At 43.0% G+C, this 20,872-nt stretch overlaps 1 protein-coding gene across 3 annotated transcripts in view; it reads left to right on the top strand.

Moving 5' to 3' along the window:
- The window catches only part of Dpysl3 (dihydropyrimidinase like 3), a 124,713-nt gene that overhangs the window by 76,887 nt on the left and 26,954 nt on the right, over positions 1-20,872 (top strand). For all 3 annotated transcript variants that reach the window (XM_004631259.2, XM_023715295.1, XM_004631260.2), the window contains exons 2-3: positions 16,352-16,440; positions 20,283-20,467. In XM_004631259.2, coding sequence (XP_004631316.1) covers positions 16,352-16,440; positions 20,283-20,467 — 274 coding nt within the window. The remainder of the gene's footprint in view (positions 1-16,351; positions 16,441-20,282; positions 20,468-20,872) is intronic.

Here is a 20,872-nt window from a genome sequence, read left to right as displayed (position 1 = left end):
AGTAGGCACGACATACTGCAGCTATGCACTTCTGTCTGAAACTTATAAGCAGAAACATACTTACAACAAAAGACTTCAGAATGATTCCAAAAGAAAGTTATTTTCTGGTCATTGTAGTTTGAGTTTCGATGTCCCCCCAAAGCAGTCATGGGGTAGGTTTCTAGAGTTTGTGATTAATTCATGATCCTTTGCTGGGGTTATAGGTATGACCTGGGACAAAGACAGCCTGCATGCAATATAAGGAAGGGAGCCAGGTTTATTCTCTTCTGCTGCTATTCTTTCTTTGCTCTTGCTGTGTTCCTTTACCATGAACTACTGCCCTCTGCTGTGTACCCCTCTGCCATGGTGCCAGCCCACTATGGAATGAAACTTCCTCAAACTGTGAGCTAAATAAACCTTCTCTTCCTTACTCTGGGGTGTCAGGTATTTTGTCCCAGCAACAAAAGAAAAGTAACCAAGACAGAATTTAGCACAGAGAAGTGGGGTCATTGCTGTGACTACACCTGTCTATGTAGTTTAAGAGCCTTTGGGAATGGCTTATGGGAGGAGATAGGTAGGGTCTGCAAATGTTCCCTGAAAGAGAAACACTGGAATGCCTTTGGCTGTTCTGTATGGGAGATACTGGTCAGAGCTCAGAAGACCACAAGGCTGACAGAAGTCCTGCAGTAAAGACCAGGCTCGGAAGATTTCTTCAGGTGGCATGTGTTGTGGCTGGCGGGAAGTTTGTCTGAATTTTGCTTGTGCCCACAGACTTTGCCTGGGATTGACATTAAGGACGGCAGACTAATTAATCTGGCCAAAGAAATTTCAAAGCAGTCAAATGTTGAGGCAGTGGCATGGCTGTTTCGGGGGGCATTTAGTCAGATTTGTGTTGCAAATTAAGAGCAAAGAGCCCAGCAGGATGATTGAAGATGTGAGATTGCCAAGAAAGGAAGCTCCAAGAAAGCAGTGGACTGAAAAAATAGAGCTGAGGCAATCTCTGTTGCCGAGAAAGAACAGGAGAATAGAAAAGATGGCCTGAGGGCGTCACAAGAAGCAGCAAATCTCCAACTTTGCACCCTCAAAACTGCAAAAGTGGAAGACTTTGCTTTGAGGAGAAAGCTGCAGAGCACCATTGTTCCAGAATGGCAGCATTACAGAGAATTTGTTCCTCAGAATCAGGGTGAGAATGCTCAGCAATCCAGGCACTCGACCCCTACATTCAAGACAGAAGAAAGCCTGGCTTCTGCTCCAGCGGGCCACGGACCTTGGCATCATCCACATGGTTTTAGGTGCATGCAGAATGCAAGAGTTCTGAGGGTAAGAAGGCTTCCACCAAGACTTCAGAAGGCCTGGGAGGCCATGCAGTGTACCCCTGAGAGGGTAGTATGTGAAGGTGTGAGTATGAGGTAAAAGGTACAGTGGAGTCCCCAGAAGTTTGAAAATCTAGGAATGTGGATCATCTAAAAAAAAAAAAAAAAAGCTGCGAAAAAAGAAACAAAGCCAGCCTAAGAGTGAAGCTGCGGGAACTACCACCAAAAGTGCCATTGTGGCAGAGCCACATGGAGCTCACAATTTGCCACAGATTGCTTCAGATAGTCCACATGGAACTACGTGATGTAGTGTTTGCTCTGCTGAATTTTGGACTTGTCTGGTCCCAGTCAATGCTTTGTGTTCCCCTGCTGTTTGTACCTTTTGGAATGGTAATGTTTATCTTGTGCCACTGAATGTTAGAAGTGTTTAACTTTTCAATTGTACAGGGAGTCACAGCTAAGAGTTTGCCTTAGGTCTTGGAGACTTGGAACTTGGACTTTTCAGCAATGCTGAAAGTGTTAGGACTTTGGCAGTCCTTTGAGATGAACTAAATGCCTTTTGCTTAAAGGGATGTGCATGAGTATTTGGGGGGCCAGGGGTGGAATGTTATGGTTTGTGTCTAGATGTCCCCCCAAGGCTTCATGCAGTCATGGAGCAGGCTTCTGGGGTTCGTGATGAATTCATGAATTCCAATGCTGGAATGACGGGTGTGAGTGTTATACCTGGCCAGGGGCAGGTCACCTGAGTGTGGTATAAGGAAGGGAGAGAGGCTTCTGTCTGCCTCTGCTGTTCCCTTTTGTTCTTTCTGCTTTTGCTGTTTTCCTCCACCATGAACTGTTGCTCTCTGCCATGTACCACTCTGTCTTGGAGCCAGCTGAGCATGGACTGAAAGCTTCACAAACTATGAGCTAAATAAACCTTTCTTTCCTTAATTTGGGGTGTCAGGTATTTTGTCCCAGCAGTGTGAGAAAAGTAACTGAGACACTAGAGTTAGAATGTTAAATAGTGATTTGGAATAAAAGAGTGCAGTTTCGTGGCTTTGCTGGTACGAATAAAACCTACATGCCTTTGCACATGGGAAATATACTCTTGGAGCATTCACATGGTCCTTGCAAGCCATAAGCCATCCTCAGTATACTCCAGAAGAGGCCTGTTATGTGTGAAGCCTCAGAACTTTGTCGAAGCTTCCAGTTACAGAATTAACTTCCTGAGTGGTGGCCCCTCTGTATTTAATTCAGGTGCTTGTTTCATCTCAGGTCTGGCTGACCTCTTGAAGTCTTTGTCCTCAGGCCATCTGCAGTTTTCTCTGTCAGTGTAACATGGGGAAAGTTGAGGGGCTGAGGCTCAAAAATAGCCACTGCTTTCATAGCTGCCTGCCTGTCTCTCCAGTGCAGAGCTGTGGGTGCGTAAGCTTTAGACGGAGGGACAGTGATGACCAAGAGCGTTACTCATCGCTGTAGCCTGGTTCTTGCATCCAGAAAGAACCAGAAAAAAAAGGGTGAATTTCCCTTTCCCTACTTAGCCCATGTTCTCTTTCAAGAAGTATGCTAAGGACCTTACTGAAAGGTAGTTAAGGCAGTTAAATTCAGAACTAAACTGAACTAAAGAGAAATGAAGGGATAGATGTGGAGGGTGTGTATCCAAGTAGGTAGTTCTGATCTGAGGAGATTTGTGTCCTAGCTTTTAAGGGAACTGACACTTGTTTAGCATCTACCAGGCCTCAGAACCTAGGCTTGAACCTGAACTTGACGCTCGGTGTGGCTCTTTGGCTGTGGACATTGCTGTCTTCATTTTGCAGCCAGGACTTCCCACCCTCTGCCATCCTCGCAGGCTCTGATTCAGCTCCTGAGGTCTTGGGTTGCCAAGAGAATGACAAGGCCCCTTTTTCTCTTTTGAGTGACAGATTGCCTCTCTGCTGGGTTCCAGGCAGAACCAGTGGGGGTCACCTCTAACTCACAGCTCCGTCTCTGCAGCACCCTTTGAGGTGTGAGCTAGAACACTGAAGGTATAAGTTCGCTCACATGTGCCCACTGTGGGCCGGTTTTTGAGAGCTGCACAAGCATGAGGCCATGTGCTTTTAACTGCCATCCCTAAGAAGACCCCACCAGCTTTGAAAGTAGAGTGCTAAACTTGGAGAAGACTCCTTGTGGCCTCCACAAGCAGGCGCGAGCAATTGTCTGCCATCTGAAGGGGCCACCAACACATGCCAAGGCCACCACAGCCTCTACATTTTGCTTCTGGGCATTGTATTTTGGCTGGTTTTCAGATTTGTTGAAAAGGTTTCTTGTTTCTGAAAAGCAATAGTTTGGACTGCAATTGTAATGTAATTGTAATGACCAGTAAAAGCCAGTTTTCAGAAGTATTCAGAGGAGAATGTCCTCTTAAGAGTAAGAGGACACCATTCGTCCATGCCACAATGAGAGGTGATGTCACTTGTTGGCATCATCACAGAGCTGTGACCACAATCCAGGGCTCCAGATACCCTAAGGGGTCTTTCTCCAATCCTCTGTTGCCTTTCAGTGGATGTAGCCATTTTCAGAGAGGCATCAGCTCAAGTCCATCCATTGACAGCTGAGTGTTCTCCAAAATCCCAGGCCCACAGTTCTGCTATATGACTATATAGTTGGTCAGTCTCTCATAGTCATATTTATCTTAATTTTGCTTCTCCTTTATTCTGTTTCTATTAATGGGTCCTTTCTGAATATTGTGTTTTGAGGTGTTCTTTTCTTTGTTTGTTTGGTGGTACCAGGGATTGAACTCAGGACCTTGCCCTTGCCAGGCAAGCACTTACTCCACTGAGCTCTCTCGCCAGCCCCTGAATATTGTGTTTTGAAACCACAGTTGACTTGGGCATATCCTTTCCCTTCTTCAGTGGCCTGGCTGATCCCTAGCCTTTCTCTGCAGTATGTCATGCATTTTCCAATCCATATTCTTTCTGTCACCTTGGAACACAGCAATCACTTTTTCTTTTTTCCTTTTCATAGATTTATTTCTTAAATACTTTTTAAAAATTACAAAATGTAAGATGAATTTTGCAACTAAGGAAATAATGTAAATTTAAGAAGAAAGCTTAAATGTTTCCCTACACCTCCTCCTCCTGCTTTCCTTCCTCCTGTTGTACCCAAAGGTGACAATTTGTTGTACATCCTTCCAGATCTTTCTCCTGCTTACACAAAAACATGCTAACCATATGTGCATTTCGCATTTGATTTGCTTTCATAAGAGTTTGATCCTATTTTACTCAGTTCAAGATACAGATTATAACTGTTTTAAAAATAGCCTTGGCTGTATCGTAGCTCATTAAATCATATTTCATTGTTAGACATCTCGAGCCTGGCCTGGGCATTTCCTCTTTGCCTTTTCCAACAGCCTTCACACCTCTGTGTCCCCTGCCCCTACCCTCCACCTGGACAGACTGCACTATTAGGCACCTTTGCTTTTGGACCTCTAGTTGGATTTAGTTCAGATGGTGCCAGCAGGAGATTGGCAGGAAGGTGAAGAACTGAAGGTAGGGTGTTTTCCCCGGAGTCTTCCTGCTGGGTCACTGTGGGCTGGCTGCACGCCTCCATTGAAGGGTTCTAGCTCTGGCCGGGCAGCCCTCTCCCTAGCCTGGCCTTTCCAGCTCCTGTAATCCCCTCCCTCAGTCCCTTCTCTCAGCTCCTGGGTTGCACAACCACTGCATTTCCTAATCCCTGCCTATGCCTTTTCAAACAATCCCTTCGTTAAACGCTCCTTCATCATTCCATCTATTTCCTGCTGGTTGCCTAGAGTACTAAAGCTTCTTTCTTGCTCTTTTTTTTTCCCCCTCTTGCTACGTGCTGTACCTTTCAAGCTAGATCTTTCTTTCCCTGATCTCTAGAGTGGCAATTCTGTCAGCTTAATTATTTATTTATTAATTCTGAGATTGAATACCATTCATTTTCTTAAAACTCTTCTAGGCAGAGTAGATAGCTCAGCATTCTAAGCAACTGGCTAGCAAGCACAAGGACCTGGGTTCGATCCCCAGTATTGCATACCGTGTCTAACCAGTGCTGTGCTGGCCACCAAAACTGGGTGTGGTGGTGCACACTTGTAAGCCCAGCACTGAGGAGGCTGAGACAGGAGGATCACTAAGAGTCCAAGCTGTGTAATGAGACCCTGTACCAAATAAATAAATCTTTAAAAAAATCTCTTGTAGATCTGCCCAGTGTACATAGAATAGAAGTCCTATTCCACAGACAGTTATATCTTGCAATCCCCATTGCATTATTGCCTGTGTCAGGGCCCTGTCCAAACCCTTAATTTCTCACTGAAATGCATTTCTTGTCTTATTACTATTGGTTTTCCCAGTGACTGCTTATGTGATGTAAGACCATGCGTTAAACTCTGTAAGTCTTCTTGTCACCTTCAATCCCTTGGGGAAGATGACAGCATGTAATTTATGGCATTTTATTGATGATTAATCAAACAAGGCACATAAAGCCTCTAGTAATTTTTGATACATAAGTTTTCAGTCAGGGCTACTTATGAATTATTGAATAAATTATCCCCCACCAGGAGAACTGCTTTTGGCCATTCCTATGTGTCCAGATCAGCCATTTTCTCTCAGATCCACATCACACAAGGCCTCTGTGGGCTGTGATTTCTTCCAGAAAGATTCTCTCTTTTAATTAACAGACTTCACTTTTAGAGTAGTGTTTTGCTCAGCTTTTTATCACTATGATAAAATACCTAAGAAACTCATGTTATTGGAAGAAACAATTATATTGGTTCACCGTTTCAGAAGTGTCAGGCCGTGGTCTGCTGGTTCTGTTACTTTGCACTTGTGATGAGGCAAAATACCATCGCAGAAGAGTGTGAAGTCTGCTCAGCTTATGGCAGCCGAGAAGCAGACAGGCAGAAAGACAAAGAAACAAAGAGGCTGGGACAAGAGGCACCCTTCCAAGGCGCAGTCCTGCATGACCTTCTTCCTCCCACTGAGCTCTGCCTCCTAGGAGCCCATTCAGTTAGGTTCACCCCATCCCTGAGGTTGTCCCCTCAGGAGCCAGTCTCCTCTCCATGTCCCTCTGAACTGCACTGGGGCTCATGCTTTCAATATATGAGTCGCTGAGGGGTAGATATTTTATATTTGGACCATAAGAAGTAGTTTAGGTTTACAGAAAAAATGCATAAGGTGCAGAGAATTCCCATAATCTTGCTTTGGTATATGGTGTAGTTGTTTGAGTTGAGGAGCTAATATTGTTATCACAGTTGATAAACTCTATAGTGTTCATCAGGATTCACTTTTATTGCTGAAGAAATATGATGGCATGCATCCACCATTGCAGCATCCTCTGGGATAAGTTGACTACCCTGAAAATCCCCACTGTTCCGTTCATTACCAGTTCATCCCTGCTTCTGACCCAAGCCCACCACTGGTCATGTCTAGCTACTATTTCACTGTTCCTAGAGTTTGGCCATTGTCTTTTTACTTCCCTTCTGTATTGTCTCTTTCTCTTCAGTCATCTTTGGGTTTTTGGCTTGATTTTATTACTATTTCATCTTCATTTCTCTGTAAACCTAATATAGAACATCACAGCTAGTTGTCATGTTTCAGGAATGAATTATTCATTTTGTTTATCCTCAGAATCAAGGTCTGGGTTGAAATTTCAGGCACTGCCTCCTCATGCAGTAGGCATTTGGGTTTTACAGAAGCTCATGAGCTTACAGGACACAGAATCCTGTTGGGTGGAAGCTCTCCAGGCCAAGAATGTGCAGAGAGCTTTCTCTATGGGTCTGAGGTGAAGAAGAAATAATACAAAACAAAATTTAAAAAGTAATAAATTTCTAAAGTGTCATGAATCCAGACCAACGATGAGTATGAATTGGTTCTCTAAAGCAATGACTTCTCTTTCTTCTGTTCTGGATTTTGTGTGGTGATCCTGAGCACCGTATCTGCAGTGGATTCACTAAGGGTCAGCTTGTAACAACTGCGTCAGCCTGCATTTGGCGGGTGTGGAAGACCGCCCTGCAGATCGCTGCCAGGACCATAAAAGGAGAATGGGAAGGGAAGATGGTGTGCCTCCATTGGTTATGCTGGAGAAGCTCGTCACACTTGTTTTCCTGGTATGAACTCAGCTCTTCTGACCACTAGAAGAACGTGGGTCCTCACCATCACTGAGGATGGCTGTGGCCTGGGGAGCTTTGGTCCTCACATTGAGGGTTGCTTCCTGGCTCCAGTGCAGCCCCCTCAACCTTCGGGCACTGATCCTTCACCCCTGTGGCACAGACTTTCTAGCTTCCACCTATGGCCTTTGAGCCTGTCCAGTGAAGATCCTGGATGCAGACATGCACGAGACGTTGTCATGGTCCAGGCCTCCAGCTGGACTCATAAGAGGACACTGCCATAGGCCCTAAGTCTTCAGCTGGACTCTTGTAGCTCTTCGCTGTGTGTCCCAGGGCCTCACTTGGGCCTTTGGGCCTCTATTGCATGAGATCATGGGCACTCTACCGTATTTGACCTTTTTGGGTGAATGTTATAAAATAATCCTATAAATTATGTGTCCTATATCTATTCTCTTGCAAACCCTGACTACAATAGTATCTCTCAGGCAGTTTATATGTAATGACAATAGCTACCTTATGTTTGTACTGCAGTTTGGGTTTGACTTTCTCTGTAGATCTATACCATAAAAGTCATAAAGTGGAAGTGGTAGCATGGTAGCAGTAATATTTGTGATGCTTGTTGCTTACGAGCCTTTCAAACGTATCTGATCATACCATTAATTCATTTTTTTATTTTTTAAAGAGAGAAAATTTAGAATTAAAATAGAAAAAATTACAAGTAGTGCAGAATTTCATATCATTAATTCAAGTTCTAGCTGTGTGAGGTAAGAATTTTTATCCATAAATATATATATATATATATATATATATATATATATGCCATCTAAGAGAGCTAGATATACCTTCATATAGCCTAGGAGAGTGAGGTCCAGAGACAAATCATATCCCTTGTCTAAAATTACACAAGATTAGTGGCAGAGACACTAATAAAACCCTTCATTCTCAAATCGCTTGGTTCTGGGTAGCGCTGCAAACCAGTAGTGCAAATTTCTGTCCCAGACAGCAACCTTCCCATTTTTCTCCAGTATAAGCCCATCTTAAGATGGCCATCAGTCTTTTATTGAATCCAGATCTGGAGCATGCTTTGTTTCAGCAGTACATGCTTATTCACCATCTTGCCTCTTTCCTGTATTCCCACATTCCCACTTGGGTTCTCATGCCAAGTGTGACCTCAGCTCATCTCCTTCTTCGGCCATGCTGCCATCCTCTGGGAGTCCCTTCCACTCTACTTTGTGTTCTGCTTGAATTTCTACTAGGGCCATGTTTGCCCCTGTGGGTTGGCAGCCCATACTGGTACATGTGAATTCATTTTAGCCCACACTGTCCTGGCCCATGCTTTGACAGCAAGGACCATCATCTTACTGTTACATCACATCATTTGATGTTATTCAAGAAGGTGAGGGACAGCCAGAGAACTCAGTGGACTAAAGTGCCTGCTAAGGCAGGCACAGGGACTGGGGTTCAATCCCCATAGTGCAGTGCCAGTCTCGCCCCTGTGGCTCACTGAGCAGGTAATTGAGACTGGGCATAGTGGCGCGCGCCTGTAATCCCAGTGCTTATGAAGCTAAAAAAGGAAGATCATTATGAGTCTGATCTACATAGTCAGACCCTTTAGACCCTGTACTAAATACATATACACACAAAAATGAGAGAGTGAGAGTGATAATGTTGAATCACATAATAGAAACCTTATCCCCTTTCTGGTTGCTTTCCAAATCATCTAATTAAATCAAAGAAAAAGTCTGAATGTCTGATTCACACCTATCTGACACTTGATCACTATTTTTTCCACAGCAGAGGAGATTGAGCTCATCTTTTCAAGCCCTGTTGAAGATGGCAGAATATAGACAAAATTTAGACAAAATAATGTTTTTATTATATTTATTCCTAGGCTTACTGTTTGAGCAAGTGATGTTGATTTAAAATTTATAGGAGTAAGACAGCATTTACTTTTAGAGTACAGGATAATGCTAAGCAAATAGTAGCATGGTTGGTACCAGGCTATGTCAAGTATCATAAAGCAGGTGCATAAGTACCTGAGGCTTGGGCTCCTCAAAGTCTGCTGACCTTTCTACAAGACCAGAATGGCTCTGTGGCTCTTCTGTCCACTGTTGTTCACCTTTACCCCCACCCCTGCCCCACCTCTCTTTCCTGGTTTGGTCATCCACTTGAGCTTCTTTGTATCTGGGACCCTGTTGAAGATTGAGAGACCTTTATCAGGGGACTAGGATACAGGTGCCATCCCCAGTTCATTTCCCATCCACTTTGACCTGGGGCAGGCCCTATCACTTGTCAGTCCCTTTGATAAAAACAGCTTTCAAATAATAGCTAAACAAGTCTGGAGCAGGAAGAATGTACATGGCTGGCTTTGATGAAAGCTGAGTGGCCTCTCTGTCCTGACTGATAGTGCCCTTGGCCACTGCCCCCTCTGCCTTCCTGCTCTGCCCCCTTTTTCTCCCCCTGCAGGGTCAAATCAAACATAACAAACTGAGCACAGTGTTTCCCATGCCTGTATGCTCTGCACATGGCTTACCTTGTGAAGGGAGTGCCTGAAGTTCACTTGCATCCAGCATGCTGTGGTGGTCTTAAGTGTGTTTGGATATCAGAGAAAGGAAAAGTGTGTTGAAACTCAACTGTAGCTGTTCAGAGCTGTGGAATACCCAATCCTGCCACACTCTTGCTTGGTTTCAGTAAAATTCCAGAGCTGAAAAACTGGACTGCTCCTGCAAATTTGGCTTCTCCCAGACCTTTCTGTCAAAGGCATCCTTGTCATGGAGCGTCCAAGAAACAGATCCATATGCTAAGTAGAGAGGGTGAGTATGGGACTAGTTTCTAGACCACTTTCTATTCCTGCTGGAAGAGAGTAATAGTTATTTTTTATGTGGGCTTATTAGCAAAAGATGCATGACTTGGAAGGGCCATGGGAACTTGTCCTGTGCAGGTGTGTTTCATAGTAGAAGTGTTGGCTGACCTTGGCCGTGGGTGACAAGAACGTAGAGCAGTTGCTGAGGACTACCTAGGGACTAGCATCTCTGGAATTTCCTTTATGGTAAGCTCTGCTATATTTTGATTAACAAAGTGTTAGTTCAGTTCCTGTTTGTGAGAGAAGAGTTTTACAGTAGTGCATTGTGATTGTAAGGAATGATGTTAGTGAAGGCAGCTCACACACTGGGGCCTTCACAGTGTGCCAAGCAGGGTTCAACCCTTTACATACAATGTGCTCCATAACCCTTTCCAGCACTCTAAGAAAAACATGTAACTTTCCTCATTTCATGAATGAGGAAGCTGAAGTTCAGAGAAGTGATTTGTCCAAACTCAGGTAGTGTTACAGCTTTTGCTGAATGCCACTCTGAGTCAACTGGACTGTCTGAGAAAAACTGGTTCTCCTTTTGTTCTTTAAAAGATGCTGCTTGGGGAAGAAAACCAACAAGATTTCATCCATATAGCCTGTCTGTACTGATATAGAAAGAGTGAGTGTATTTTAGGGAAATCACATCTAATTGTCCAGATGGGAATTTATTTAAAATAACCACCTGCATCCTCATCTTCTCATCTGGATTTTAAAAGGATCCTGAATTCCCTCTGAGAGTCAAAAGTCTCTGCTTTGTGATTTGAATCCAAGTAACAAAATATTTTATTTTTAGAGATTCCTTCTCCATTCTGTATCCTCTTTTTCTCTTCAGAGGAGTACAGCTTTTGCTGGGCACTGCTGGAATGGCTGCAGACTACCGAACAGACATTGTGTCTTAGGCTCTGATCTTATGGAAGCTTTGAGCAGATTTGATAGAGCGGGAAAGTCTGCACGGGGCTCTAATTTCTCCAGGAGGCATCCTCTCATTGCCTTGGGTAGATGCGGCAGTTTAAGGGGTATCCTTTGGTGTGGGGAAACTTTCATTTACATTATTTGCATGGAGGGCTTTGGGAAGGAAATATACCCAGTCATCGTAGTTGAGACTGTCTTCATTCCGGATGCTAGCTTGAATCAGTCATCCATCATTTGTAACATGTTAATGGCTTCTTTCCTTCCTTTTCTCCATCTTTCTCTTTGAAACTCAAATTTTTAATTTCTGAAATTATTATTATACTCTAAAAGGAGAAACATAGACTTTCTTTTTCACACCCTGGATTGCACACCCTGGATTGCCCCTTTACGAATTACATTAACACATTCAGCCCACAAGGGGCTGATTTAATGCACTGATTTTATGAGCAGTGGCTAAAACTCAATGGAATCTTAAAGTTACCTACAGCAGAGAAGTAGTCAGCCGTTTAAACAGTAAAACAGATTTACTATCAAATGGGAAAGTGAATTCTGTCAGAAAGACCCCTTGTTCTAAAATTTAAATACCCTTGGAACAGAGGCCTGGCGGAAATCGGTACAATGAATTTCCTTGGCCACAAAATCTATTCACTCTGTCACCTAGAGTAAGGTGCCACTGTGCATGCACCCCCTACTTGGAAAACAGGAATGGTAGTCTTTCTCCACTGTACTCAAGGATTTTAAATTAATATAGCATACTATAAATACCATTAATGGAATAAATGTCACATAGTTACTAGGTGTAAGACAGTTGGTGTTTCTCAAGGTGCCGCTCTCTCCCTATCTCACAAACGTCCTCATTCTTGGCAGCCACCCTGAGAGATAAGCTAGGTGTTACTGTCTACTTTGGGCTAGTGAAAACACTGAAGCTCTGAGAGGTTAAGTCCTGACTCAGGGTCACAGGTCTAGTTCAGTGGTCTGTCTCATCTCCCAATGCTAATGCTCAGCTGGACCCATGCTTGCCAGCTGTTGGGTTGGCACCCTGCTACACTGTATGAGGGTTTGACTCCCAGCCCTTGATAACTATTAGGGTCTAAGACAGAGCTCCCTGCCTGTTGTATTAGGGTATGAGTAGCTTCATTTGGGGTTCATATGCCATCCAGATTACTCAGCATAACCAAGACTGGTAGTGCATGCTTGTAATCACAGCACTCAGAGGAGACTGAGGCAGGAGGATCTCCATGAATTCAAAGGCAGCCTGAACTACACAGTAAGTTCAAGACTAGTCTGACCTATATAGTGAGATCCTGTCTCAAAAAAACAACAAAGCAGAACTCCCCCAGAGAGAGAGAGAGACAGACAGACAGACAGACAGACAGACAGACAGACAGACAGACAGAGAATATAGATTACCCCATCATGCTGTAGAAATAGTGTCATTTTCTTGTATCTCGTTACATGGGAAAGACTGGAAGGCTCCAAATGAGACCCTGGGTGCTTGACAGCCTCAGTTACCTGAAACAGAAAATAGCTCTAAAAAGCCATGCTACTTATTGAAGATGACGTTGTATCACTACTCTGGCTTTGCATCTTATTAGTTTTTGATCCTGACTTGCCTTAGGTCATGAGGTCATGCACAGTCCTGTTTTGAGTCCAGCCATGTTTGGCTTTCTGCTGCTGTGGGCTGGTCAGTTGATGTGTCGTACCCTAGCCTCATGTTCCCTTGTGCTAAAGCCCCGAATTGCCTTGCATGCTTCACTATGTCTAATGGCTCATCTGCAGAGGCTGTCCTTTGTACTGGATTTTCCCATGCATGGAAAGTGTTGAAATTAGTCACGTGGGATTTTGGGGTGGAAAGATAGAGAGCAGACTGAGGACCCCTCCCCCAAGCATGTGTTTGTTCTGGGCCCAAGTGTTAGTGTTTCTGCTATGTACAATGAAAACAAATAATAAGGGCTGGCGAGATAGCTCAGTGGACTAAAGCACCTGCTTAGGCAGAGTGCAGCAGCCAGGGTTCGATTCCCAGCATGCCATGCTGGTCCCATGCCCAAGGCATGCTGAGATGACAATTGAGACTGGATGTGGTGCCATAAAACAAATAATAATAGCAGCAATAGTAATAAATACTTACGGCCCAGGAACTAGGGGTCTTCTGTGTTAGTTTGCTCGGTCTGCAATCTATAGCATGGCTATCATTCATCTTCCAGCTCTTTCTAGATGGCTTATTATTGAGTTAGAAGTCTCAATTACCATTTGAAGAGTTTCCCATGGCGCCATCTCAGTGGCGTTCTCTGCCGCATCAGCCCCTGCTAGGCCTGTGCTGCACACAGGGCCTGTATAGCTTTTGCCTCTTGGCTGATGTGAGAGGCTTACTGAGGGATGTGGTGGTCACAGCAGTGGTTCAGGTTGAACATCCTTAGCCTGCGGAGGAAAGCTCTTTGCCAGAAAGAGAAAGAACATCAGAAAAGCACTGAGCTATGCGAGGAAACTCTTACAGCTACCAGGATTTCACCATTCTGAAACTCCTCTTGGAACGGCTGCTGCTTTTACAAACACAGAATTATGATGCAGGGATGCCTTGTACTGCCCTGTGGCTTGATGCTGGGCTGCCTGAGGGGTGCCTAGGAACTCAGAGCCACGGATGGAGCTTATAGAATAAAGATCTGGTGAATAGGAGCGGGGAGTGGAAAAAGATATTTTTGTAATATGCACGCCAATTTCAAAGCACAGACCTAACTAAGACTGTCTCATATAATTTTGCAGTACTGCTACAACAGTAAATCAGAAAAACTTTCCTGTTCTCTTAAAGATCAAATTCTGTGACTTCACATAATTTTCTAAGTCAGATATCTCTTTATTTATGCTGATACAATCTAACTTTCTTTGTTCCCTTTCTAGCCATTCCTTTGACCAATATGTGAGAGCTGTTTAATATGGGCTTCAAGATTTAAGATACAAAGATTAAAAAAACATGATTCTAAGACTGAAGGCATCTTTGGTGTAAACAATAGATAAATAATAAATCACTAAAAACACAATTCTTCAAATTTAATCTCAGTGGGGGTAGGTGAAATTTGCTGGAAGATCACGTAACATATCCTGGGGGAGAAACCCTTGCCTAGAGGCCTTGCAAAAGATAGAATAGTTGGTAGACATCAAGGGAACATGGGAGAAGGTAAAGAGAATTCTCTTTGAAAGTCTTGGTGGTCAGATAGTCTGGCATGTGACAAGAACAGTACATTTTGTAGTTTTATAACTGCAGAAAAGAGAAGGTGACACATGATCCTAATACAGGTAAACCCATGGACAGAGACTGGACTATGTGGGCTTGTGAAGCATGTGTGGCAGGAGTTTTGTCTGACTTTGTTACTTCATCTTCCTTGCTACCTGTATAGGGTTTTTCTAGACACCTCTTTGGTCTGTATTTTTTATAAACCCTCTGCCCAGGCAATATGACATGGTGAGATTTCCTGTTTTCATGCAGTTTGAAAGCAAGAGAAGCTAAGTGATAGTTCTCTGTCTCCTGTGGGAGCCTCCATTTCTCATTGTCATCTCCTGATCTCCCTCTTCCACTTCAGAAGCCAGAAGTCACCGGGCTTCAGAGCTGCCTCCTCCCTGAAACTGTATCTTCCTGGAAAGCTGTATTCTCACATGGGCCAGGAAATGAGCATCAAGGAATGGTGGTGTTGGATCAGTTGGAATAGAAGCCTTCCCTCCCCTGAAACTTCCATCCCGCACCCTTAGTCCCTGTGGAGCAGGGCGATCCCAAGTGCTGTAGAATGTTGGCTGGAGCACTGTGGCCCAGAGCTGCCTTTTCTGCACAAGTCTTTACCCCTCAGTGTACAGTCCTCCTGCCTCAGTATATTTTCACTCAGACAAAAACTCTCCTGCCTCCACGTCTCACTTCCTGCTTTCTCTACTTTGGTCTTTTCCAGATTTTCAGAGACAAAATTATTTTTAATTCAGAGCTTCTGCACATGTATTCCTTCTGCCCAAAGAACTGTCACCTCCCTACCTTCATGGTCATTGTTCCTCCTTGGACAGACTTTCCATGGCCTCTATTGAAACAAAGCCCTGCTCTTGTGTTGTGTGACATTTAATGCAATTTATCAACTCTGTGTTTTGTTGGTTTTATCTATTGCTAGACTTCTCACTAAAATTACATGGTTTAGTATGTCTTGTTCACAACTATACTCTTTCTACCTAATGATAAAAATTAAATAATTATTTGTTTTATCATTGGGTGGTTGATAGATAAGTGGATTGATGGATGGTTGGAGCGGGGTGTGTCGGTGGATGTATAAATAGATACAGTTGAGTTCTTCACAAAATCCAGCTACCAGTCCTTATTCACATCATAGTTCCCTTCAGCCAAACTCCTCTGTGGTCAAACAAAGCCGTGCCCATCCAATCAAAAGCTCATGCCTCATTCCAAGTCCTGTTTGATGGGATCTGTGATTTCCTGATTTATACAGAAAGTATGTATTTATTTTGCTAATAATAACCTTGCGATTGTTTTCATTGTTTCCAATTGAATCACATATCCAAATTTTGTGTCTCTCATGATTAAAGAAATCCACTAACAGTGTGAGAAGTTCTAATATATAAAGCAAATGTAATCCCTTTATAATGTCACCACTCTGAAGGGAATGTTGTAGATTTTTTTGTCTTCTTCCCACCTAGTGATTTTTCTTATACTTAAACAATTTTGTGTTGTGGACACATACGTAAGCCTGGCAAATTTATTTATTTTTTTTTCCTGAAAAATTAAAGCTTTAATTACATCAGCTGTTTTCAAAAATCATGTTCTGAGTAGAGATTTCCCATTGATGCTGGAGTTGGTGAATGCCCACTGCAGAAGCCCAGCTGTCACCAGGAGATGGCAGATGCTCACTGCCAGTGTAGAGCAACCTGCTCCATGCCCTCTGCCCAAAGAGGATGGTAATGGCCCCTCAGTGCTGGCAGGGTGAGACTGTACAGAGGTGGCCCAGAATGAGATTTCCTGATCATGACCCTCCCATGCAGGTTTTCCTGTTCAGGACTTGACAGATAAGCCTGGCAAATTTAAATGTAACATGAAGTGAGCATGACGTCATGTTAGTACAGCTGCTTCTGAAAGCCCATGACTAGAGCAGCGCATTGAGAAAGGCTCAGGAAACACTCTGCCATTAAGTCCTGGTTCTGACAATGACTCTTGTGTTCCTTCTCTTCTAGAGTGACCGTCTCCTGATCAAGGGAGGCAGAATCGTCAATGATGACCAGTCCTTTTACGCCGACATCTACATGGAGGATGGCTTAATAAAGTATGTATTTAGGGACTTTCCTTTTATTTGTGGACTTGTTCTCTTCAGTGAAGGCCTAGATAAAAGCTTCGATGGCATGAATGAAATGAAAATTCTGAATTTGACCAACAGAACATTTCTGAGGGCCCATTTGTACCAGTTGGATTGATAGGCTCTCTGCAGGCCATGGAGAGGTGGGAAACGTGACCATTGGCATTGGGCTTACTGAGAACTGTGTACTAATTACACCCCGGAGAAAACTAAGGCCTTTGTAAAAAGGGTCAAAGGAATCCAAGTCAAAATAAGTGATTTAGAAGTGCACAGAAAGACACCCTTTGCAGGAAAAGTTTTGGCATCCAGAGACTATTTAAACAGGACCTTGATAGAGTATAAGACTCAGAAAGGCAGGCACAGGCACTGTACACCTTTCAGACGTGATTTTTAAATAGGTTCCCAAAGAATGCATATTGTATGTTCATTATTCCATGGTTCACTGTTAGATGCCAGTTAATTATGGAGCAGAGCCAGTTAATTATGTGTACATTTCTTACATAGTGAACGCCAGAATAGAACTTGATCATGTTCACCAAAGTGTAGCAGCACTACACTAATAGGATGCTGTAACATGAGCACATCCAACTCATTTTCTTCACCACTGCTGACCTCACTCAGTATTATTGTTAGATTGTTCCACTTCATTGGCTAGTTTAAGAGTCTAGTTAGGAGAGATCTCTTACTTTCATTTGAAAATTTGGCTCAGATATAAGTTTCTGTAGGTGGACATTCCCTCCCAGATCCCAAATCTACACCTGCTTTCCTTTCTGCGTTCTCAAACATCTTGACTCCCTGGAGGTTGTAGACTATATCTAGTCCACTGCCATCGCCCCAACGCTTGGCCCAGTGGTTATTAGCACCCAGAGCTACCTTTTGTTGCATGTACAGTAGGGATCAATGGCTATGTTAAATGTTTTACACCTCTTATTTCCTTCATTCTGCCAGTAACATTAGGAAGTATTATTATCTTTTTTACTCAGATGAGCAGAAGGAGGCACACAAAATAAATAACTTATTAAAGGTCAGCATATTAGTTAAATACATTGAATAAGTGAGTGACTGAGCCAATAGTTGAGTGAACAAATGCGGGAGAGAAGATATTCCTTCCTATTTGCTCATCAAAGTTATGCCATTCTGATCTTGTACAGTGAATAACCACTAAGACAACAGTATGCAACATAGTAATTACTGAAAATGTACTAGTAATCGGTTGTGAAACTGTCTCATTGCTATTTGTTTCTCAATAAAAAAATTAAAAAATAAACTCATTTCCTCATCCAAAATTGTAATTCATAGTAAATTAAAAAAAATTTATACCATTTCTTTTCCTTGTTAGAAGCAGAAAAGATGGCAGTAATAGGCAACCAAAAACTATAATAATTAATTCAATGTATAAGCCAAAATTGATTGTAAATTTTTCTATTGCTAAAATTGTTCTACATTGTTGGAAGTCTGAGCTGCCTCACTCAGAGGCTTGCAGAAGTGGAAAGGGTTGGTGCCCATGCTTCCTCTTCGTCTCATGTCTGTGAGAATCATCACCAACTGGTCACGTAGCTCTTTTGCAGTTGAGCCTTAAGTCAGGTTTAGAGTCTCTCTTCATGCTATGCTTCAGGCACCCAGTAAGAGAGTTAAATATGTAAGACAAATCCATTTCTCCAGCTTTGATAGAACAAATGGAAAGCTGCTAGTTAAGAATATTATAGAAGATATTTAGCCATTGGTTGTTAGGTGTTTGCACTTGTAATGGAGGAAGAGCTGGATAAACTTGTGCTTCATCTAATCTAGAAATATCATGTATTTCTTACAACATCCTTAACACACAAAGTATAAGATCTAATTTCCTCCAGTTGTTTCATAGTTAGATGCCTGGAGGACTTCCCATGTGCAAAGCAGTTCTAAGGCTCTGGACACTGCCATGTTGCATACTACAGTAGATACCACTGCTTTCTTCTCCAGGGACTTTTCAGTGTCTTAGGAGAACAGAGATACCTGCATATATGTGAAGGACCTAATGTTATCAGTGGGCAGCAAGAAGTACTATAACAGATAAAAGTTCAGAGGAGAGAGAAGACTGATGATTAAGTAGAGAAGCTGCTGTTTATTGAACCCTAATGTGTCTAACACTTCTTTGATCTTAACAGATAATAAATGTAATCTATACAGCCAGCTTCATGGAAGCGGCATTCATTGCACTTTACAGATGAAAGAACTGAGGCAGGGTGAGGTTCAGGGACTTGGCCAGAGTCGTAGAGCTCCTAGGACATACCCAGGGTTGGATCTAAGCAGCCTGCGTCCAGAGCACAGCTGCCCTCTTCTTCTTATTAGATGTGGATGGATGTCACCAGAACGTGATGAAGGAGAGGAGATGAAATTTGAGCCTCCAGTAATTGAAAAAAGGGAGCGGCATTACTGCTTTAGACTTGATTCTACGCTAATTGTCAGAATAAGTGAAAACATACATGCAAAGACACAGGCCAGGCAATTCTTTATGCAGTTGGTTTTCAATTTCCCTCAGGGGGAAAAACCAGTGAGGAAGAAAAATGGGAGCAGAACAGGCCAGTGTCTGGACTAGAGTTATGACCAGAGGCTGCATTTTTCCACAGTGTGTTTTGAATTGTGGTGGCCCTGGAATGGTCCCATGGTGATGTGGTGAAGATGAACTCTTAGAGATGTCAGAAATACTGCAGTTTCAGAATTCAGTTTGACATGCCAGTGCAATTCTTATTGCACCATGACAGACCCTTTCTGGCTGTGTACAGCAGGGGAGGCATTCATGATATTAGTAGTAGAATACCTGTGTACCCAGCATAGGAAATACTCAAGGATAATGTAGCAGTATCCCATGTGTTTCTGAAATCCACATGGACAGGCCTGAACAGCTGTTTAAAGCAAGGATGTAAAATAACATTAAAAACTAAGCAGTGCTGTCTGATCTGTAAGTCCCATTGTGCAGGAAGTAGTTGCACTTTTCACATGCCTTCTGAAGGATAACTGTTGGCTTGCTTCCTCTTGGGTCCGCCCCACTTCTCCCTGGGGTGCTGTGGGCTTCTCGGGCCATGGTGTGTCTCAGGAAGGTTGTCATAGTCTCCTTCCTTGGCTTGAAGCTTCTACTGAGACCCCGACTTCTCAAATACAGCCTGAGCCAGAGGCATCTACATCATTGACTTCCTCCTTTGGAATCTGCTGTGAGCTGTGGTTGACATAAATCATCAAGAAAGGTGGAGCTAGGAGTGAGGACTGACATGGAAATAGATCTGGGCAGAGTTGATTTCTTAGAAGAACATATGGCCTGCTTAGGAGATAACTATGAAGTTCCCATGTCTGTTCTTGTAGTGACTCTATATCTCCTTCTCTCTCCTAACAATCCATTATTTTGTACTCGTTAGCACTTTTCCCAGTGTTATTCTTCACCTTCAACATAAGCAACGAACAAAATGAATGGAATAATCAATATATTTTTCCCCCAAAATACCCATTACATACACTGTATTCCAGATACTATCAAACCTCTGGGGTTACAGTATGAAACTAGTACACATAGTCTCATACAGGTTATTTTGGCATTAATACAAACAGGTGTCTCCCTGATCCCACGTCAAATTAATTTTGTAGCAATAAAAACATATCTCTGTTTTAAAATCTCTAGACTTGTGAATCACTTGCACTACTTTGACCAGTGTATTAAAATGTCTCAAGCCCTCATAATACTGTATTTGTCTTGAGAAATGCTCTTTTCTTTTTTTTTTCTTTTTTTTTTTCTTTTCGAGAAATGCTCTTTTAAATTACCAGTGATCTTGTTGTCTTTCCAGGCAAATAGGAGACAATCTGATTGTCCCTGGAGGAGTGAAGACCATCGAAGCCAACGGGAAGATGGTGATCCCTGGAGGCATTGATGTCCACACTCACTTTCAGATGCCGTACAAAGGGATGACCACTGTAGATGACTTTTTTCAAGGGACCAAGGCTGCCTTAGCAGGGGGCACCACTATGATCAGTAAGACCTCAGATTTTACATTCTTATGCCCACAGGCATATCGTCAGCAAACATGCTAAGCATGGTGCCCTCCGTTGCTATCTTGTACACTCCTCTAAAAGTCCTTTATGGATTGTCTGGCTGATGGGACCTGAAAAAGGAAGGTTGTGCTGGGGAAATGGACAACTCATGGCAACTCACAGTAACTGCACAGAAGAGATTCATGAAGTGAACAGATGTGAAAACAGCCCAGGGAGTGAATGCTTACAGAAACAATAATGGGGCTTGCAGTTCTTGGGAAACTAGTGGGCCTCATTGGATTTAGTGCTATCTGACCAATTTGTACATTTGAGATTGGACAGACTATGAGAGCAGGTTCCATTTTATTATTATTATTATTATTTTGGTTTTATATCTGGTAAGTTG

The sequence above is a fragment of the Octodon degus genome, unplaced genomic scaffold (assembly GCF_000260255.1).
Source record: "Octodon degus isolate 3935 unplaced genomic scaffold, OctDeg1.0 scaffold00040, whole genome shotgun sequence".
NCBI lineage: Eukaryota > Metazoa > Chordata > Mammalia > Rodentia > Octodontidae > Octodon > Octodon degus.
Note: the sequence above shows the minus strand (reverse complement) of the source record. Positions and strands in the feature narration are given on the sequence as shown.